The sequence below is a fragment of the Coenobita brevimanus genome, chromosome 71, assembly GCF_032717465.1.
Source record: "Coenobita brevimanus isolate Jiangsu-jjx chromosome 71, ASM3271746v2, whole genome shotgun sequence".
Taxonomy (NCBI): Eukaryota; Metazoa; Arthropoda; class Malacostraca; order Decapoda; family Coenobitidae; genus Coenobita; species Coenobita brevimanus.
In genome coordinates this window covers 2,204,886-2,223,274 of record NC_137024.1, presented here as the reverse complement: position 1 = coordinate 2,223,274, position 18,389 = coordinate 2,204,886, and the positions used below count along the sequence as shown (strand labels likewise).

At 43.3% G+C, this 18,389-nt stretch overlaps 1 protein-coding gene across 1 annotated transcript; it reads left to right on the top strand.

Annotated features, from left to right (window-relative positions):
• The first annotated feature begins 515 nt into the window (after positions 1 to 515).
• Positions 516 to 7,929, top strand: LOC145406623 (uncharacterized). The gene is made up of 4 exons (XM_080277699.1): positions 516 to 707; positions 4,246 to 4,532; positions 6,470 to 6,578; positions 7,744 to 7,929. The coding sequence occupies exons 1-4, from the start codon at positions 516 to 518 to the stop codon at positions 7,927 to 7,929; spliced, it is 774 nt and encodes a 257-aa protein (XP_080133825.1).
• The last annotated feature ends 10,460 nt before the right edge of the window (positions 7,930 to 18,389 follow it).

Genomic DNA, 18,389 nt, shown 5'->3' with positions numbered 1-18,389 from the left:
TTATTTTCAGGCAGAGCCAACTTCTGCGAAATAGCAATAAAAAGTTTGAGAACATGAAAATAATGGTGCATAAAAAATTTGTTGTTTACCAAAACGTCTCACATTATCAAAAAATGTGTTTTGTGATCCATCAAATCTATTAAAAGTGAAGGGGCTTAGTGTATACTGAAGAACATTACTAGAATTTCTACACCGGGTCCACAGAATTCGGTGATCTTGCTGTGGAAAGGTGTTAGAAAGCCGCTAGACATAAAGTCTCTAGAAAACCGCTAAGAAAAGTGTTAAAGTGGCTAAAACTTATTAATTATCCGTTAGAAAAAGGGTATCGCTGTATGACATCTCGATCTAGCTATGAAACTGTTAATTTAAATTGGCATCTGCAGCTGTAAACATCGGATACACTCAGGAACCATACGAGTGACAAACAAGAATCGGAAGTGGCAGAACCTCGACTTCCCAATTTGAAACTCGTAGTGGTTCTTTGCCTTAACAAACAAAAACAAAAGTACTCCAGCATGGCGACGGCGTGGGAGGGCGAGAGTCTGCTGGTGGATATGTCAGGGGTGCTGCAGTTCTGTTGTGAGGCCCCCCTACCCCCCGCCACAACCCTCAGAGCGCCGCCCCCCTCCCCACGCCCTCTTTCATTCATGTACCGCAGCCACCTCTCACACCCACTCCCATGGCCATCACAGCACCCACGCCCTATGGTCAGTATCTACGCTCCAGTGTGTGTGTGTGTGTGTGTGTTACTTGCTTTCGAGACCCTGTATTCCACGCAGCACTGATTTTTTTTTTTTTTTTTTTTTTTTTTTTTTTTTTTTTTAAGTGCAGTAAAATGCCTGTCACTTTTTGTCTATTGTAAAACACTTTTTGCATAGAAAGGTTAGTATGATTAGTACATGGGTTCTGAAGGCACTAATTTTCACGTTACTCTAATGTTACGGCCACTTTGAACAACCAGCTTAATTGCACTAGACGTTAACGACTGCTAAGATACGCACCAGGAAGGGATGGGAGGTTAGGAGACGCTTGAAAAATGATATCGAATTTTGAAGACGCATCAGGAACGCTGTAAAGATTTAAGATATTTTGAAAACTGAAAGGAAAATGTTGTATTGGAGGAAAGCTGAATATTACCTATGTACTGTTCCGGGTATACAGTTCTGGACACACAGAGGGAGCCCGTTTTCGAGGCTGAGTACGTCCGCAGGCCAGCTGTTGCCGATACACACACACGAACCCACGTCATGTATTTCCGCTCCAGTGCCCATTCTCTCCGCTTAATACGGGAAAAATAATAAACGGGACCAGCGCAATGGAGTAGCAGTTATGAGTATTGCCATATCGAAGGGCATTATATACAAATTGACAAGATAAACACTTTCTTATTCCTTGGACTCTGGCATCGAATACTTAAGTTGTCCCTAGCATGAGTGTATAATGATAGTATGAACACCTAGGCCCCTATGACTCACACTATTAGTATGAATCGCCTGGTGTGAGGTGGAATAGAGTGGTAGAGTTGTCCCGACCATGAGAGAGCTGAGGAAACGAATATAACGTTTCCCTCACAGGGCATCCCACAGTATGACGTCCTGATCTGAGTATGCGTGGGTTGTGCTTTACTGTGTGTGTGTGTGTGTGTGTGTGTGTTGAGACCAAGGCTGACAAACAAGATATCTACAGAAGGCTGAGACGTAAGACAAGCCCTGTTAGCCTTGTTGCGGTAGTTGTGATAGTGTTATTGTGGTAGTGTTGTTGTGATGTTATGTTTTGTGGTAGTTTTGTTGTGTTGTTGTGGTAGTTGTGGTGTCCTGTTTTTGTGGTAGCTTTGGTGTTGTGGTGTTATGGTACGGTATTGTGGAAAATGTGGTATAAGGGTATGTGTGTGGTGTTATATTGTGGTGATCGTTGTAGCTGGGATGTTGTACTGTGGTGATTGTGGTAGTTGTGGTGGTGATGTGGTGTTACTGTATTGTGGTAGATGTGGTGTTGTGATCTATGTAGTGTTGTGCTGTGGTGATAGTGGTGTTGTGGTATTTGTGGTGTTACGGTCTCGTTGTGGATGTGGTGTTGTGGCGACTGAATGGTGTTAAACTGTGGTGGTTATGGTGCTGTGTCTTCCATAAATTGCGTTAGCGGGTTGTGGTACTTATGATTCTGTGGTAGGTGATGTGGTAGGTGTGGTAGTTGAGTTGTGGTTGTTGTGGTGGGTGTGGTAGTGATGTTATGGTGCTGTGATAGTTTTAATGGCTGTCGTTTGCTCTAATTATGATGTGGTGTTGTATTATGGTAGTTATGCTTTGGTGTGTTGTGCTGTGAAATTGTGGTACCGGTATGTATTGTTGTGTTGTGATGTGCTGTGGTACTGTGATGTGTTGTGGTGTCATGACGTTGTAATATTTGTGGTGTTGTGGTTGTGGTGATGTAGCAGTCGTGGTGTTGTGATGGTTGTGGTGTTGTGATGTGGTGGTGTGATGGTTGTAGTGTTGTGATGTGGTGGTGTTGTGATGTGGTATTGTGCTGTGGTGTTGTGATGTGCTGTGGTATTGTGATGTGGTGTGTTGTGGTGTTATGGGGTTGTAATATTTGTGGTGTTGTATTTCGGATGTTGTGGTGTGATGGATGTGGTGGTGTGATGGTTGTGGTGTTGTGATGTGGTGGTGTGATGGTTGTGGTGTTGTGATGTGGTGGTGTGATGTGATGGTTGTGGTGGTGTGATGTTGTGGTGTTGTGATGATTGTGGTGTTGTGATTTGGTGGTGTGATGGTTATGGTGTTGTGATGTTGTGGTGGTGTGATGATTGTGGTGGTGTGATGGTTGTGGTGTTGTGGTGTGATGGTTGTAGTGTTACGTTGTGTGGTGTGGTGGTGTGATGGTTGTGGTGTTGTGGTGTGATGGTTGTAGTGTTACGTTGTGGTGTGGTGTGGTGTGATGTTGTGGTGCTGTATTGTGTTCCCGTATGGTGTTGTGGTATTGTATTTTGGCGCTGTGGTAATTATAGCTTGTTTTTTAGTTGTGGTGTTGTAATAGTTGTGGTAGCTGTGGTGTTCTCTTGTGGCAGACGTGGTGTGGTGTTGTGGTAGTTGTGGTGCTGTGATAGTTGTGGTGTTGTGGTAGTTGTGGTGTTGTGGTAGTAGTGGTGCTGTGGTGGTTGTAGTAGTGTTGCTGTGGTAGGTGTGATAGTGATATGGTATTGTTAGTGTTGTGCTGTGGTAGTTGTGGTGTTGTGTTGTGGTAGTAGTGGTATAGCGCTGTGGTAGCTGTGGTGCTGTGATAGTTGTAATGAGGTGATAATTGTGTTGCGGTAGATGAGGTATTCTGGTGCTGTGGTAAATGTAGTGATGTGATATGTTTTTTGGCAGCTGCGGTGTGGTGTGGTATATGTGATGTTGTGGTAATTGTGGTGCTGTAGATGTTGTGATGTAGTGGTGTTGTGCTGTATGGTTTTGTATTGTGTTGTGGTGTTCTATCGTGCTGTGGTGTGGTGTACTGTGTTGTGGTGTTGCACTATGTTGTGTTGTGGTGTTCTGTGGTGCTGTGTTGTGTTGTGGTGTGTATGGTGTTGTGTTAAGGCCATGATTACTTGTCAGTGAACTTAGACAGTATTTTCATGTTTACCACGACCTGTAATTCAATATTATTTTCCTTAACTTTCATTAATGTCAGTAAAAACAAAGCCTTATTTCACTGAGGAATTCGCAGGCAAGGAACAAGGCAAATGGGACAAAAGAATTATCAAGGCAAGTAATTCTACAGTTTGAGTTTTATTGTTTTTGATAATGTTTTGATAATTATAGACGATTTTATTTATCTTACGGGTGAATTTTCGTAGTGAAGGGGCCAAAGAAAGTATTATATATCTTCTCTAGTTTGGAATAAGTTGTCTTTGGCTATACGTAATATAAACATCTAATAGGAGTGACGTAATTAAGTCTTTTAAACTCTCACTGCACTCCGCGTCAACCGATTTTTCCGTTGATTCAAATATTATAACAGTCGCGTCTAGTTGGCTAACGTACTTTTCTTCCTACTAATAAAATGATGATCTGTGTCACACATTATTTTCAAATTTATTAAGAATTTTCAAAATGACCTTCCAAGAGTCGAGTGGTGGTTGAAAGGGTGTGGCTCTAAGGGGAAACTTTTGAACTTTTGAAAGGTTTAAAATCGTGTAACTTCTTCTTGGCTGTCATCATGTGGTCTGTGAAGTGAAAAAATAATTGTTGTGGTGTGTGTTGGCAGGAGGGACCCCGCTTCACCATCCTGCCCACCATCTCCGTCGTCTCACCGTGGGACGACGACGACGAGGACGGTACAAACGGCATCTCAGACCAGGTATTCGGCGACAGTAACCAGGTAGTGCACGTCATCACGCCCACGCCCGTCTTGCCGGCCACGGTCACCACGCCAGCAGACACACTACAGCCGTCGTGGGTGGGTCAGGCTGCACACAACGCCACACACCGGTTCTATGATGTGCTGCGGGCTGTGCTGCACGGCGGGGAATCTGCCTCACCTCCCGCCCTCAGGTACAGTGTTCTTGATATATGGTGCTACTCATCATGCCTGTCCTCATTCCATTTTCTGTTCATTCTTTTGCTTACCCGTCTCTCCTTTTAATTGTATTTCTTTGGCACATCCCGGTTCAGTCATCTTTATCACTTCCAGTCTGGTCTCTGTCCTGTCACTGTTGACGTCTCATAAGACTTGGCACCAGCACACAAGTTACTTCCCTTTCTCACATTCCTACCTGTAATCTCTGTTTTTAGTGCACCTGTTTCAAATCTATTTAATTTTCTTCCTACTTGCTCATCGATCCTGTCATTCTTGGTAAACGCACATGCCGGACATTTACCTCCCAAGCTGGATATAATTGTCTGGTGGCGGTCAGATTAGTTTTTGTCAATTCTAAAAGTAGGGAAGACTCGCAGAGGACCGGGAGCCACCACTAAGCTGAATTTAATCGTTATAATTGGTAGTCAAAGCGAGAAGATTAGGACTTTTGCCGTCTTCAAGGATACGGTTCCCCAACACATCCTATCGCTTGGACCACTTTAATAGATGACCGAGTATCACTTTCAAACATGATCTTAAGTATTTTCACAGACCACCTTTAGGAAAACTAATTTCCCAGCTCCTGCAAAATAATTTAGTCTGTTCCTCTGATAAATGTCTGTTTATCTGTGTGATGCCGCGTGCTGCAAGGAGAGGCATCGATTAAAGTGATATCCGGACATTCTTTAGCCTAATTACCCTTCTTCCCATGGTACAGTCAGCCGGAAAAGAATCATTCCCCTGATGTTCGCTGGATGTGAAAATAAGGGACCTCTGCAGACACACATGATTCCACAAGCCTGACGTCTCAATAAATATAGCACTCAATATGTGGTTTGATGCGAGTTCGTGTCCTAATACTAACCAAGGACAATATCTGTACTTTATTTATTTATTTATTATTTGAGAGGAACATGTGGAGAGACAGACTGACAAATGAGGAAGTGAAAGAGCGTTGTGGTGTGGATGTGGATGTGATAGAAAGCGTTAGGAGAAATACATTGAGGTGGTTTGGCCATGTGGAGAGGATGGAGAGCGAGAGGCTGACGAGGAGAGTGTATGCGAGTGAGGTGGAGGGGGGAGAGGTAGGGGGAGGCCGAGGATGAGGTGGAGGGACGGGGTGGAGAGATATATGAGAGACGGGGGTGTGAGCTGGGAGCAGGGCAGTGAAATGCCGTTGGACAGGGCGACATGGAGGCGATTTGTTTGTGGCCCCCCCTTACGTGGTTTGAGGCGTCTGGCAATAGATAGACAGATAGACAACCACAGTGTTCCCCATATATTGCAATACTTCGTCCATGTTTCAGAATTATACTTGTGGAAATGGAGCTGGTACTTCTTTGAGCGGCTGTACATCTTTCTCCATCATATACAGTGGCACTTTATCTCTTAGCCTCGTTTTCAGTCTTCATTTACCCCCAGCCACCTCACTCTTATACATGCTCAAACTCTCTTTATTCGCCAAACGACCTCAGAGTGTTTCTTTCTAGTTTTCCCACCTCATCATCCTCTACACCACGTTCTTCATAAATTCTTCCTTATGTCCACCTCTCCCTTCGTGTCACTGGCAGGAACTTATGAGGTAAACTTGCAGCAAAAGTTCCACTCATTAGAAGGCCCATATGAAGGATGCTTTAAGAAAAATATCCTTAACTCTTTGAATACGTTAGACAAGCATTATATTTCACTTCTGCTTCCGTCATACGATTATATTCAACTACTGTAAAAATAATCCACGGTTGCTGAAAGGTTCCAAACTATCACAATTAACTTTTGAATGGGCATCAAAGAATTCAGGTTTTATTATAAGCCATACGATTTTATAAAGCTTATGGAAACCCGTCGAAGCCAAGGAGTTGATAAATATTGTCCCTGTCGCGAGAAATATTCCTCACACAAGTCATCTCCTTAGCCGGGACGAGACACTGAGTGGAGTGGAGGCGTCCCCTGCAGGCGTGTCTCACCATATACAGGACTCCCCCGCCCTCACCCACGATCCTGCAGTATCCCCGCTCCTCCAGGTACGTGTCTGCTCTTCTAGGTACGTATCTGCTCTTACAGGTACGCGTCTACTCCTCCAGGTATGTGTCACTGCCGCCAGGTACGTGTCAGTTCATCCGAGGACGTGTCAATTCCTCTAGGTACGTATCTGCTCTTCCTTCAGGGACGTGTCTGTTCTCCAAGTACGTGATTGCTTCTCTAGGTACGAATCTCCTCCTCCAGGTACGTGTGTAATCCTCGGGGCATTTATCAGAATGACAGACGACTTGCATCACTGACACATGTTTAGTAAAAAAGATGAAGATGGCATTGGAGGCAGCACATATCTTCAAGACAGATACACGAACTCACGGGGATGGCTTGTGTGTTGTCGGTGAAGGCATTAGTTTAGCTCTGATGTTACAGGGTGAGGAGGGACAGTCAGGCAATGTGGTGGATATGTCCGTAGGTGACAGTCGATAAGGTAAAACGAAGACTGATAGAGAAATGCAGAAATTAAGTTCTTTCTTGTATAAGTATAAATAAATAAAGATTGATAGATAGATATGCATAGATGTATATACACATATATACGTAAATATCTACTGTACAGTCAAAGAAACATTTTCCGAGTTCCATCTGAAGAAATTGTACAACTGGCGAAATGCAATGAAAACGCCATCACTGCCAGTGCGTGTTTCAGATGGTTCGATTTTTCTGCCCATTTCCGTCAAATTTTGGGGACATCTGGTGTCTCACTGTACCGTTCACACACACACACACACACACACACACACACACACACATCTATCTATCTATCTATATGACAAAAATATACACATATTAACACTTAAATTGTAAATTTAGGCAATGAATGCTTTGTAAAATCCGGGATGGTTAATAACATAAATAAAACTTATTACTTGTGCATTGTAATTATCTCCGCCAAAGAAATTGGAAGACGTTATGCACGCTTCTCTGTCTGTATGTCTGTTAGTCTGTTTATGTGCTAGATATCTCAAAAAATTGTTGTCGTACTTCAGTGAACTCTGGTGATGAGTCGAGGACGACTTGATTAGATTTTGAGGTGGATCCGGATCCGGATTACAGGAATAAATAAATTTTATTAACGTTGGTGGAAGCATTCACTCTGTGAGTGCTTTCTAGTTCCTGAGTGTGGTAGAGTACAGGTGTGTGATGTTACAGGTGTGTGCGGTGCTGGCGGTGGTGGTGGTGGTAATGGTGCTACTCTTCCACTCGCACCACTTCCGTCGTGACTGTGTGATGGAGCGCCGCGCCCTCAGACGTGTCTCCCGTCGCTACCATGTCTCCAGGGCCACTAGTGACGTCGAGAAGAATGACGAACCTGATGTGACGGATGTGACGCTCTGACGACACTGTGTCCAAGGCGAACATTGTCTAGGAAAGCTATTTTCAAGGCTCTGTTGCCCAACCGCGTAACAAAACATGGCGACATTGCTGATCACTGTTACCAGCCGCATGTATTGTGTTATGCTAAGACTATTACCTTCAGTACTAGTGTAATGGTATTATCGGGGCAGCTTCCTAAGAGGACTCAAGACATGTCAAGAGTGTTTTAACTTGGCCGAGGTGACACTGCAATCACAAAAGGAATGTGTGACGAAATCATTATTATTGCAAGTGATGGGACGCATCGATGTATTCTTGTTTCAGCTTTTGTTCAACGCTGATATGAGAAAACGAACTGTGATCAGGGTGCACTGACATAAGCGAAGCAGATGTTAGACAAATTTTTAGAACATTTCGGCATCCTTGGTACAATAAAAGGTGCGGAGTTGTAACAATGCTCAGTGTTACATAATCTTTACGGAATGATTTTTTTTTTTTTAACTGACAGTGAATGGAGGAAAGAAAAATAGGAAATAAAAAAAAATATTCAGTGCAACAGACCCATATGCCACTCCGCACAACGCTTTTAGTAACGAGGTAAATAAACATGACAGTAGAATCATTAACAGTAGAATCGATGGTCTCAAACTGAATGCTAAATGCTTGCCCCTTCCTTCGCATTCTCAGCTGTAATCCTACATACTGTGTGTTGTCACTTTTCTTGTGTGTTTCCGCTAAGAATATGAAGTTTTGCTCTAATGTACTGTATTTCAGATATAGAATAAAAATAAACAAGAGGAGAAATACGTAAATAAACACAATGGGGTTAGAAAAAGGTACAGTATATTGACGCTAACCATGATATTCAAGTTTTGGCGGGAAACTGCCCTGTAAAGACACCAGTCTAAGCTTCAAATTCCTTGTGGTTGCGGTGCTATCCACGTTAACGCTTTACCACGATTGCATTTTTCGCAATGTTCTTTTTTAGCTTAGAAAAGATTTGTAGCTGTGGAGGGCTAAATGAAGGCTGTTTCTAAATTCCCCATCTCAAAAAGTCTGACACACACACACACACACACACACACGGCAAAAAATAACACCCACGTCTCGCGAGATGTGGGTGTAACAAGTGGACAGGTTTTCATTACTAATACGAACTAGAAACGTCAAGCTGTGTACTGCCAGACCCTCAAGACTCTTGGCCACACATAAGGCAGGTAAGGAGTTCAACAGGCCCTAACGAGGCTGCCGCATTAATTCAGCTTCACAAAAGAATCTTAGGGTCTTTATGAAAATTATCAACATAGCAGTATTTGTGAGTGTGAATAAGACTGAGAATTAAGAGGTTCGTCTGAAGGCACTTGTATTGTCTGGGAGGCCTGGAAGCTCTAGGGGCAAAGAGCTCACTTAAAATTGGCCAGTCAGTTAACAGGGCAGCTCTTCTGGACTTAGGAGGTTCAGGCAGTTAGTAAATGCTAGATTAGGTCGTAGTTAACCCATATTTTTCCATGATATTTTGTAAGCTAATAGAAGTTGATAAATCTGTATATTAATTAGATGGGAAATAAGGCAATATGAAAGAAGCATATCTTAGAATTGAATTACCTAAGGGATGAGTTGTATGGGGTGTTAGTTTAGGGGGACTGGAGAGGGAAGGGAGTTGGGAAGAGGTGTGGAGAAGGGAATAGGGGTGACGTGTGGAGAGGGGAATGGGGAAGAGGTGTGGAGAAGGAAATGGGGAAAAGGTGTGGAGAAGGGAATGGGGAAGACGTGTGTAGAAGGGGATGTGGGAGAGGTGTGGAGAATATGGGGAGGAGGTGTGGAGCAGGGAATGGGGAAAAGGTGTGGAGAAGGGAATAGGGAAGAGGTGTGGAGAAGGGAATAGGGAAGAGGTGTGGAGAAGGGAATGGGGAAGAGGTGTGGAGAAGGAAATGGGGAAGAGGTGTGGAGAAGGGAATGGGGAAGACGTGTGTAGAAGGGGATGTGGGAGAGGTGTGGAGAATATGGGGAGGAGGTGTGGAGAAGGGAAGAGGTGTGGAGAAGGGAATGGGGAAGAGGTGTGGAGAAGGGAATGGGGAAGAGGTGTGGAGAAGGGAATAGGGAAGAGGTGTGGAGAAGGGAATAGGGAAGAGGTGTGGAGAAGGGAATGGGGAAGAGGTGTGGAGAAGGGGATGTGGGAGAGGTGTGGAGAAGGGAATAGGGAAGAGGTGTGGAGAAGGGAATAGGGAAGAGGTGTGGAGAAGGGAAGAGGTGTGGAGAAGGGGATGTGGGAGAGGTGTGGAGAAGGGAATGGGGAAGAAGTGAGAAGGGAATAGGGGTGAGGTGTGGAGAAGGGGATGGGGAAGAGGTGTGGGGAAGGGAATAGGGAAGAGGTATGGAGAAGGGAATGGGGCAGAGGTGTGGAGAGTATGGGGAAGAGGTGTGGAGAAGGGAATAGGGGTGAGGTGTGGAGAAGGGAATAGCGGTGAGGTGTGGAGAAGGGAATAGGGGTGAGGTGTGGAGAAAGGAATAGCGGCGAGGTGTGGAGAAGGGAATGGAAAAGAGGTGTGGAGAAGGGGATGTGGAAGAGGTGTGGAGAAGGGAATAGGGAAGAGGTGTGGAGAAGGGAATAGGGAAGAGGTGTGGAGAAGGGAAGAGGTGTGGAGAAGGGGATGTGGGAGAGGTGTGGAGAAGGGAATGGGGAAGAAGTGAGAAGGGAATAGGGGTGAGGTGTGGAGAAGGGGATGGGGAAGAGGTGTGGGGAAGGGAATAGGGAAGAGGTATGGAGAAGGGAATGGGGCAGAGGTGTGGAGAGTATGGGGAAGAGGTGTGGAGAAGGGAATAGGGGTGAGGTGTGGAGAAGGGAATAGCGGTGAGGTGTGGAGAAGGGAATAGGGGTGAGGTGTGGAGAAAGGAATAGCGGCGAGGTGTGGAGAAGGGAATGGAAAAGAGGTGTGGAGAAGGGGATGTGGAAGAGGTGTGGAGAAGGGAATAGGGAAGAGGTGTGGAGAAGGGAATAGGGAAGAGGTGTGGAGAAGGGGATGAGGAAGAGGTGTGGAGAAGGGAATAGGGAAGAGGTGTGGAGAAGGGGATGAGGAAGAGGTGTGGAGAAGGGAATGGGGCAGAAGTGTGGAGAATATGGGGAAGAAGTGTGGAGAAAGGGGTGGGGAAGTGGTATGGAGAAGGGAATGGGGAAGAGCTTTATTATTATTATTATTATATTATTATTATTACTTCTTTTCTAAGCCCCAATTTTCCCTCAGAATATAACCCACACAAGTCAGCTTCCATCCAAGTCCCCAATTGTTCTGCTGGGTGAACAGGCACAAGGGAAGAACAGAATTATTCCAAGAGTCCGGTGAGCAGGAAAATTATACTCTTGTTCTTCTTGCTGCTGGCTGGATGTATTAATGAAGGTCACCTGCTCCCTCTAGATCAGTGGTTCTTAACCTTTTTTGAGTCACGGACCCCTTCGAGAATCTGGTGAACGCTATGAACCCCTTCCCTACAAAAATGTACATAAGCACAAACGCAGCATTTTGCATGCAATGAATATACATTATTTTATTAAAAACTACCTCACGCAGTGTATCACAAAGTATAATGCAGTCTTTACAAAGAATTATGTTTCTCTTTTTCATGCAAAAACTAATGGCCACTCGAAGAAATGAAATACATCCAACTTGAGCAAATTAAACAAAACAAAACTTTAAGTCTGTTCAAAAGTTCATTTCAGTGAGAGGGTTGTTGTTGTTGTTTGGCTTGAATAAGATGAAATTGTGGAGTGGTCTTTGACAAGGCAACACGCATGTCACCGTTGACATCCAGTTGATTTCGACTTTTCATTTTGATAGAAACAAGCGCTGAAATCCCTGACTCACAAAGGTATGTAGTTGCAAACGGAATCACAGCACCCTTAGCTCGCTTTGCCAGACGAGGGTAGGCTTGTCAACGAACACCAGAATTCATCTAGACTTTTTTTTTTTTTTTAAATCACGCAATCTCGCTAAATTGTTCTCAATTATTCTGACCTTCACGGTCCCCAGGTTAAGAACTCCTGCTGTAGATGTAGGGGACTGGGTTGGAATTGGAGAAGTATTGGGGTTAAGAAAGAGGGGGTATTGGGGTTAGGAAGGCGGGGGTATTGAGGTTGGGAAGGAAGGGTATTGAGGTTAGGAAAGGGGGGGGGTTATTGGGGTTGGGAAAGGGAGTATTGCGGTTGGGAAGGAGGGGTATTTGGGTGGCCAGTGTTGAATAGGGTTGGGGTAGGTGGGGTACTGGGGTGGGGAGTTTGGAGCTGGGTTGGGGAGGGATGGGCACTGGGGTGAGGAGATGGGGAGTTTGGAGAGGAGCTGATGAAGCAGGGGAGGTATGAGAGTATGCTAGTAAGGTAGAGGGCAACGGTATACGGATATTGTTACTTAAGGCCATTATACCTTCGTGCGCCTGTGCATTCTCTCTCTCTCTCTCTCTCTCTCTCTCTCTCTCTCTCTCTCTCTCTCTCTCTCTCTCTCTCTCTCTCTCTCTCTCTCTCACTCACTCTCACTCTCACTCACTCTCTCTCTCTCTCTCTCTCTCTCTCTGTCTCAGTGGAGGAAGAGAAGAGAGAATGTAGCTAGAGGGAGGATAGGGGTATATAAATGAGCCACGAAAGCATACTGAAGCGTTCTTATACACTCTACAACTAAATCATACACTAATACTCTACCTCATAATTTTTCAACCTATCTTCCATCTCTAATCATCCCCTTTCCCTCTCTGCTCATCATCATTATCATCATCGTCAGTTAATCTATCACCATCATCAGTTAATCAGTCAATTAATCAGTCATCATCATCATCAGGGCATATTATTGTGCCGTGTGCAGTGCTGTACTACAGTGGATGGAATTAACTAAAGGACTTTGGTACGGAGAAATATATGACTACTGTTAGGTACCCCCTTTTTAACTAGATAATTGTATGACGGACTCTGGTAGGTAGTTATGAAAGGCATATACGTGAAAGATGTGACTTTAAGGAGGAGCCTGGATTCCGAAAGTTTGAATGGTGTGTAAAGTGTGGCACATTTACTCGGGCAGGTTTTAGCCAGCTCGTATTTTGTCAAGGTTTATTGCTCTCTGGACCCTACCTCACATCATCCTTAAATGCGATGTGAGATCTGGATTATGATGATGATGATGATGATGATACCCTATGTTAGAAAAATTAATAATAAGGTCGGAGGACGGGTATGGCTGCTCGTCCGAAAGTGCTTAGCGGACTGCAGTTGTAAGTACAGAACGGCTGTTGGATCGTAGTTTATTTATTTATTTATTCCAGTCCATTTCTCACATGATGCAGCTTGGAATGTGTAGCTTGTGATTTTACTGGTAAGGAGGAGGTGGTGAAAAAGTTCTTGATGATGATAGGTGAATGAATGCGGTCACTTTAAACCGCTGACAAGTAGCAGAATTATTCTTTCTATCTCCTGACGATTTTTTTCAACTTGGGGGAGACTTTTCGAGATGGAGGGGTGAGATACAGCCTCCCTTGCCGCATTCACAGCGAGCGGGTGTCGTAAGATTAATAAATATCATCTGGCATTGCGCGAGTAAAAGAAAATAAAAAAAACGTACTTGGGCTGAAAGGGTATGTGGCCGTATAGATAAGTCGTCTTAAAGTTAATTATTAGAACTGTATTGTTTGAGCGTATTTTTCACTGTAATTGCTATCCTCTTTGTAATTCAGTTGAGAAGAGTTTGCCAGCCATATGTGTGGGGAGAAACGAATAAACAGAGGATCCAATACACAACTTGAGGTTAGGAAAGTTTAAAAATCCCGCCAACAGTGTAAGCCTGGTTGCCTGAGTGTTGCGACAGCCACTCCCCCTCAGTAACTCGTCAGACAGAAGCGACCCAGCGCATGTGTGTGTACCAACTGATAGTCGGACATTCAGTGTCCTTAACTCCTCAGTTTGATTATCATTTTGTATTCTTTTGTATTCTTGCCACCTTCTTTATCTATCTATCTGTCTCTCTATATATATACTTAAGACAGAGCTTTAATAATGAACGAGTCAATGGTGAGCATGAAGATAAGTATGCAAAAAAAAAGGGGGGGGGATGGGGGAACTCACGATGACTTGTACTTCACGAATAAAGGACGTGTGTGTGTGTGTGTGTGTGTGTGTGTGTGTGTGTGTGTTTTAATTACAAGAATCGGTCTAAGTTCGTGATGTTCCGTCTGCTTTTTCAGTTGATTTTGTTCATCTTTATAACTGATAATATTACTGACGCACTCCGTCCTTCTGGTAAGAGTACTTTCCTATTGATCTTGCTGTAAGTAGGATTTCCTCGCATTCCTTTTTGCTTATTTTTCGGGAGAGCTTCCTTCTTTGTTTTCTTCTTCCCGTTGCAGGCATGACGGAGCTTCCCGGTCGATACAAGCCCTGCCATTTCACATCTATATCACTTCGTTCTCTTTTGTAAGGTTGCCAGATTAAATTTCTTAAGTCGTTAAGGGTGGTTTAACTCCCTCAGTCCCGGTACCCAACTTCCGGCCGCGTTCTTTACTATTTTATTTATGTATTTATTTATCAGTGTTTTGTCAGGTGTGGGTTCTAAACTGCTGCAGCTTACTCCAAAATGGGCCTTAATCACGTAATTAAGTTTTTAACCATCTGTTCATGGACTTTAACCTCACTCTATCTGTCATTAATGCATTAGCACGTCTCACCTTTCTGTTTACGTGATGTGCTATACCTCATACCAATTAATCTGGCCAGGCATGTATTGCAACACTGTTCCTGCCGAGATTCTGATTAGCTGGAGGTGTTTGTTCGATTTCGTTGTTGCTTAAATCGATACTCTATTTGTTGTCAGATGTGATACAGAGTATGTCAACAACGCAATCGTGAAAAGCAATAAGAAATCCGTTATATACTTAACAAAAATGAAATTTTCGTAGGAAGATAGAGATATGAGTCAACAAAGTATTATAACAGTCCAAGTCAAGGTCAGCATACGAACAATTCCTTTAAATCTCTGACACTCCGTAATATAACAGAAAATTAATGAAACCTGCTTAATCTAAGCGTTTGTATAACACATATTTTAATTATAAGATCAATCTGCACCCTTAAATCGTGCCACAACTCTGAGTAATTAAAAATTGTAATGAAAAGACGAGTTCTGCGGGGAGGGAGGTTTGAAAAAATTGCGAAAATCAAAGTAGCCTAAAGGAAAACTATTTCATTATATCTCCCCTATTATCACAGTACGGACTGATCTTAAAATTTAAATGTGTTATACAAACACTTAGATTAAGTAGGTTTCCTTAATTTTCTGTTATATTACGGAGTGTCGGAGATTTAAAGGAATTGTTCGAATGCTGACCTTGACTTGGACTGTTGTAATACTTTGTTGACTCATATCTCTATCTTCCTACGAAAAGTTCATTGTTGTTAAGTAAATAACGGATTCCTTATTGCTTTTGACGACTGTACTGTCGACAAACTCAGTATCACATCTGATAATAGAGTATCGGTTTAAGCAACAACGAATTCGAACAAACACCTCCAGCCAATCAGAATCTCTGCAGGAACGGTGTTGCCATACATGTCTGGCCAGATTAATTGGTATGAGGTATAGTGACATCATTGAATCAATTATTATTCCCAGGTCCTCGTCCTTCACTGATTTGCAAGTCCTCTTTCTACCATCGGGTTAATCCCAGTGTGGTGGTAACTGCTTTCATTTTTTTTCCATAACATGATATTTGTCACATTAAATTTCAGTTGCCATGTATAACTCCATTCATACATTTTACCTATTGAACGACTGCGCAAAATTCCTGGCGTTAATAATCTGCAAACACGTTCTTACAATTCTGTGGACTCACAAGATTGGTGATGTCATTCGTATGTGTGAGAAATATGCTCGGAACCAACACAGATCCATGCTGTACCCCACTCGTTATATCTCTCCAGCATCAAGACCTTCCTGTAATTACTGTTTTCATTCTTCTTACCATCGAAAAGATTAACATTACCTCCAGTTTTAAAATCACTGTTTAGTTCTTTAAGGTCACAGGCAATATCAACCTCAGCAGTTTGTATCAGACTAAGATTAAACTTTGTGGAAGGACAGAGGATGAGCCAGGAATAAAAAGATTCCTATTTTAAAAACACGTCCCCTCATTCTTTTCATGTCTCCTCATTCTTTACTTGTCCCCTCGCTTTCTACATGTCCCTCACTCACAGAAGACGTGGGTAGTTTCATTGGATCATTTGTTAGTTCCCAGAGTTGATTAGGAAGCAGAGAGTTGATTGTCGTTGATGCTGGAAGAGAGAGTTGCGTGGTCATATTAAGACTGGTACTGTAATGTTTCTGATGACCCCCCCCCCTCCTCTGGTGCAGTCCACAAGTGTTGCTTCCCGTTGGAGGATGCTAGTTGATGACCCCCCCCTCCCTCCCTCTCTCTCTTATTGATAGAGAATAGAAGATAATTTAAATAGCAAAACAACACTGATATTATAAGTGAATGACAAGAAAATTATATGGTAATACAGTATACAAATAAGAGTATATTAGTTAACAGTGAAAATACTTAGAAACAATACTGATAGAAGTGAATGATAAGAAAATAAAAGTTTGCTAGTTAACAGGGAGAATATTTAACTTAACGTCCATACAGAAGAGAATGATACAGTATTGATATATGTTACAGTGATGAATACAAAAAAAAATTACGTAACAGCTCGATATGCAGGAAACGAAATAGCATCGCGAGAGAATAAGGTCTCGTAATAAGTAAATAATGTTCACGTCATTGGGTATCCACAAATCAGCATTAGAGGTGGGGTGGATCGTTGTTTGCTTATTTCACCATAGTCCCACTCAAATTTCTCCAGTTTCAGCGGCAGGTTTTGCTTATTTCACTCGTCCCACTCAAGTATTTCCATCTTCTGCGGCAGGTTGCATTTTCTTCTCGTCACTTCCACATTTAACATATTTCACCGTTTTCCTTGTTTCATAGTAACTTCATGGAGTCATTTTTCCATACGTATAAGAGCAAAGAAGAAGAAATCGCTATGAATATAAACAAAAATCCTGCTGTAGTGAACGCAGTACGAGACTATACATAGAAAACGACGGCTCATAATATACGTTATCGGAGTGAAGGGATGAAAGACAGCTGGGTATATATATGAAGGATTCTGGGTCATATTATTAAGCAGACAAACAAAACTGACGGACAACAAGAACCTACACACGATGACTTGTGGTACTGTGGCAGCCAAGGACGAATGTGTGTGTGTGTGTGTTGTTTGAGGAGGATATAACAGATAGTCTTTGTGTAGACTGGTGTGGGCATGTGTGTGTACGTGTGTATATTGTATGTGTAGTTTATGTATGCATGTGTGTATGTATGCTTGTATGTGTCCCTGTGTTTGTGTTTCAGTGTGTGTAATTCACTGGGTCGGTCAGGATCACTTGATGGTCGTGATCGTCAGCTTTTACCCTCCCGGAAGGGAGCTGAGAGCTCTCATATAGTCCGATCTAAGGGCAAGGCTGTGACCTTCACACAAGCACACACCCGTCCCCTTGCTCAAGGGGGAAGGTAACCACCCACTTCATCAGTGAAACTTTTCGCAACCTGAGCGAGGCGCGAACTCCCGTCCACCAATTGGCAAGCGAGAACGTTACCACTGCACCAGCGAGCGGTGTGTGTGTGTGTGTGTGAGAGAGAGAGAGAATTAGAGAGACCTAATCACTCATTGCCAAGGACAGTAAGCCACTCTGCCTCACCACACCACACCACACACCCAAACAGCCTCTGCTCCCCGAACGGTCACTAACAAACACACTCCGCCAGGCAGACGTACGGCGGCCAAGAGCAGACATAACAGAAGCAGGCGCCACCAGGACAAGCAGACATATCACCACCTTCAGCAGACATAGGAACAAACACCACCAGGGCAAGCAGACAAATCACCAAGACCAAGACACAAACAGACAGACCTTCCACCCCCAGCAGATATAACGCCATCAAGCAGACATAACAATAGAAGCAGACATACAACCCGCCAGATAATCTACCACTTAAACAGGCAGACATACCCCCAAGACAAGCAGACATACCACCAGCAGACACAACACATCAACATGACCGACAAAGGTATGGTTGTTTGTGTTATACTTTCGCTTAAAATAACTTCGCTTAAAATAACTTTGCAGGATATCTGTACACACTCATTTTTTATTATTTTTTTTAATGCAAGGAAGAAGGAACCAAACGCCAGGAGCCCGCAAACTGTTCCCTCCAAGTAAAACAAACAAGATCGTAGAGCCAAATTCAAGAACCTATCAGCTTTCACCGTAACGGATGCACTCATATATTTTACTGTGGATTATATTGTTTACATGAAGCTGACAGTAATCCACCGTCATGGATATGTGTAGATGTTAAGCTCGATTTAACAGGACGATTTATTTATGATTTGTTTGCTTTGCTGCGAG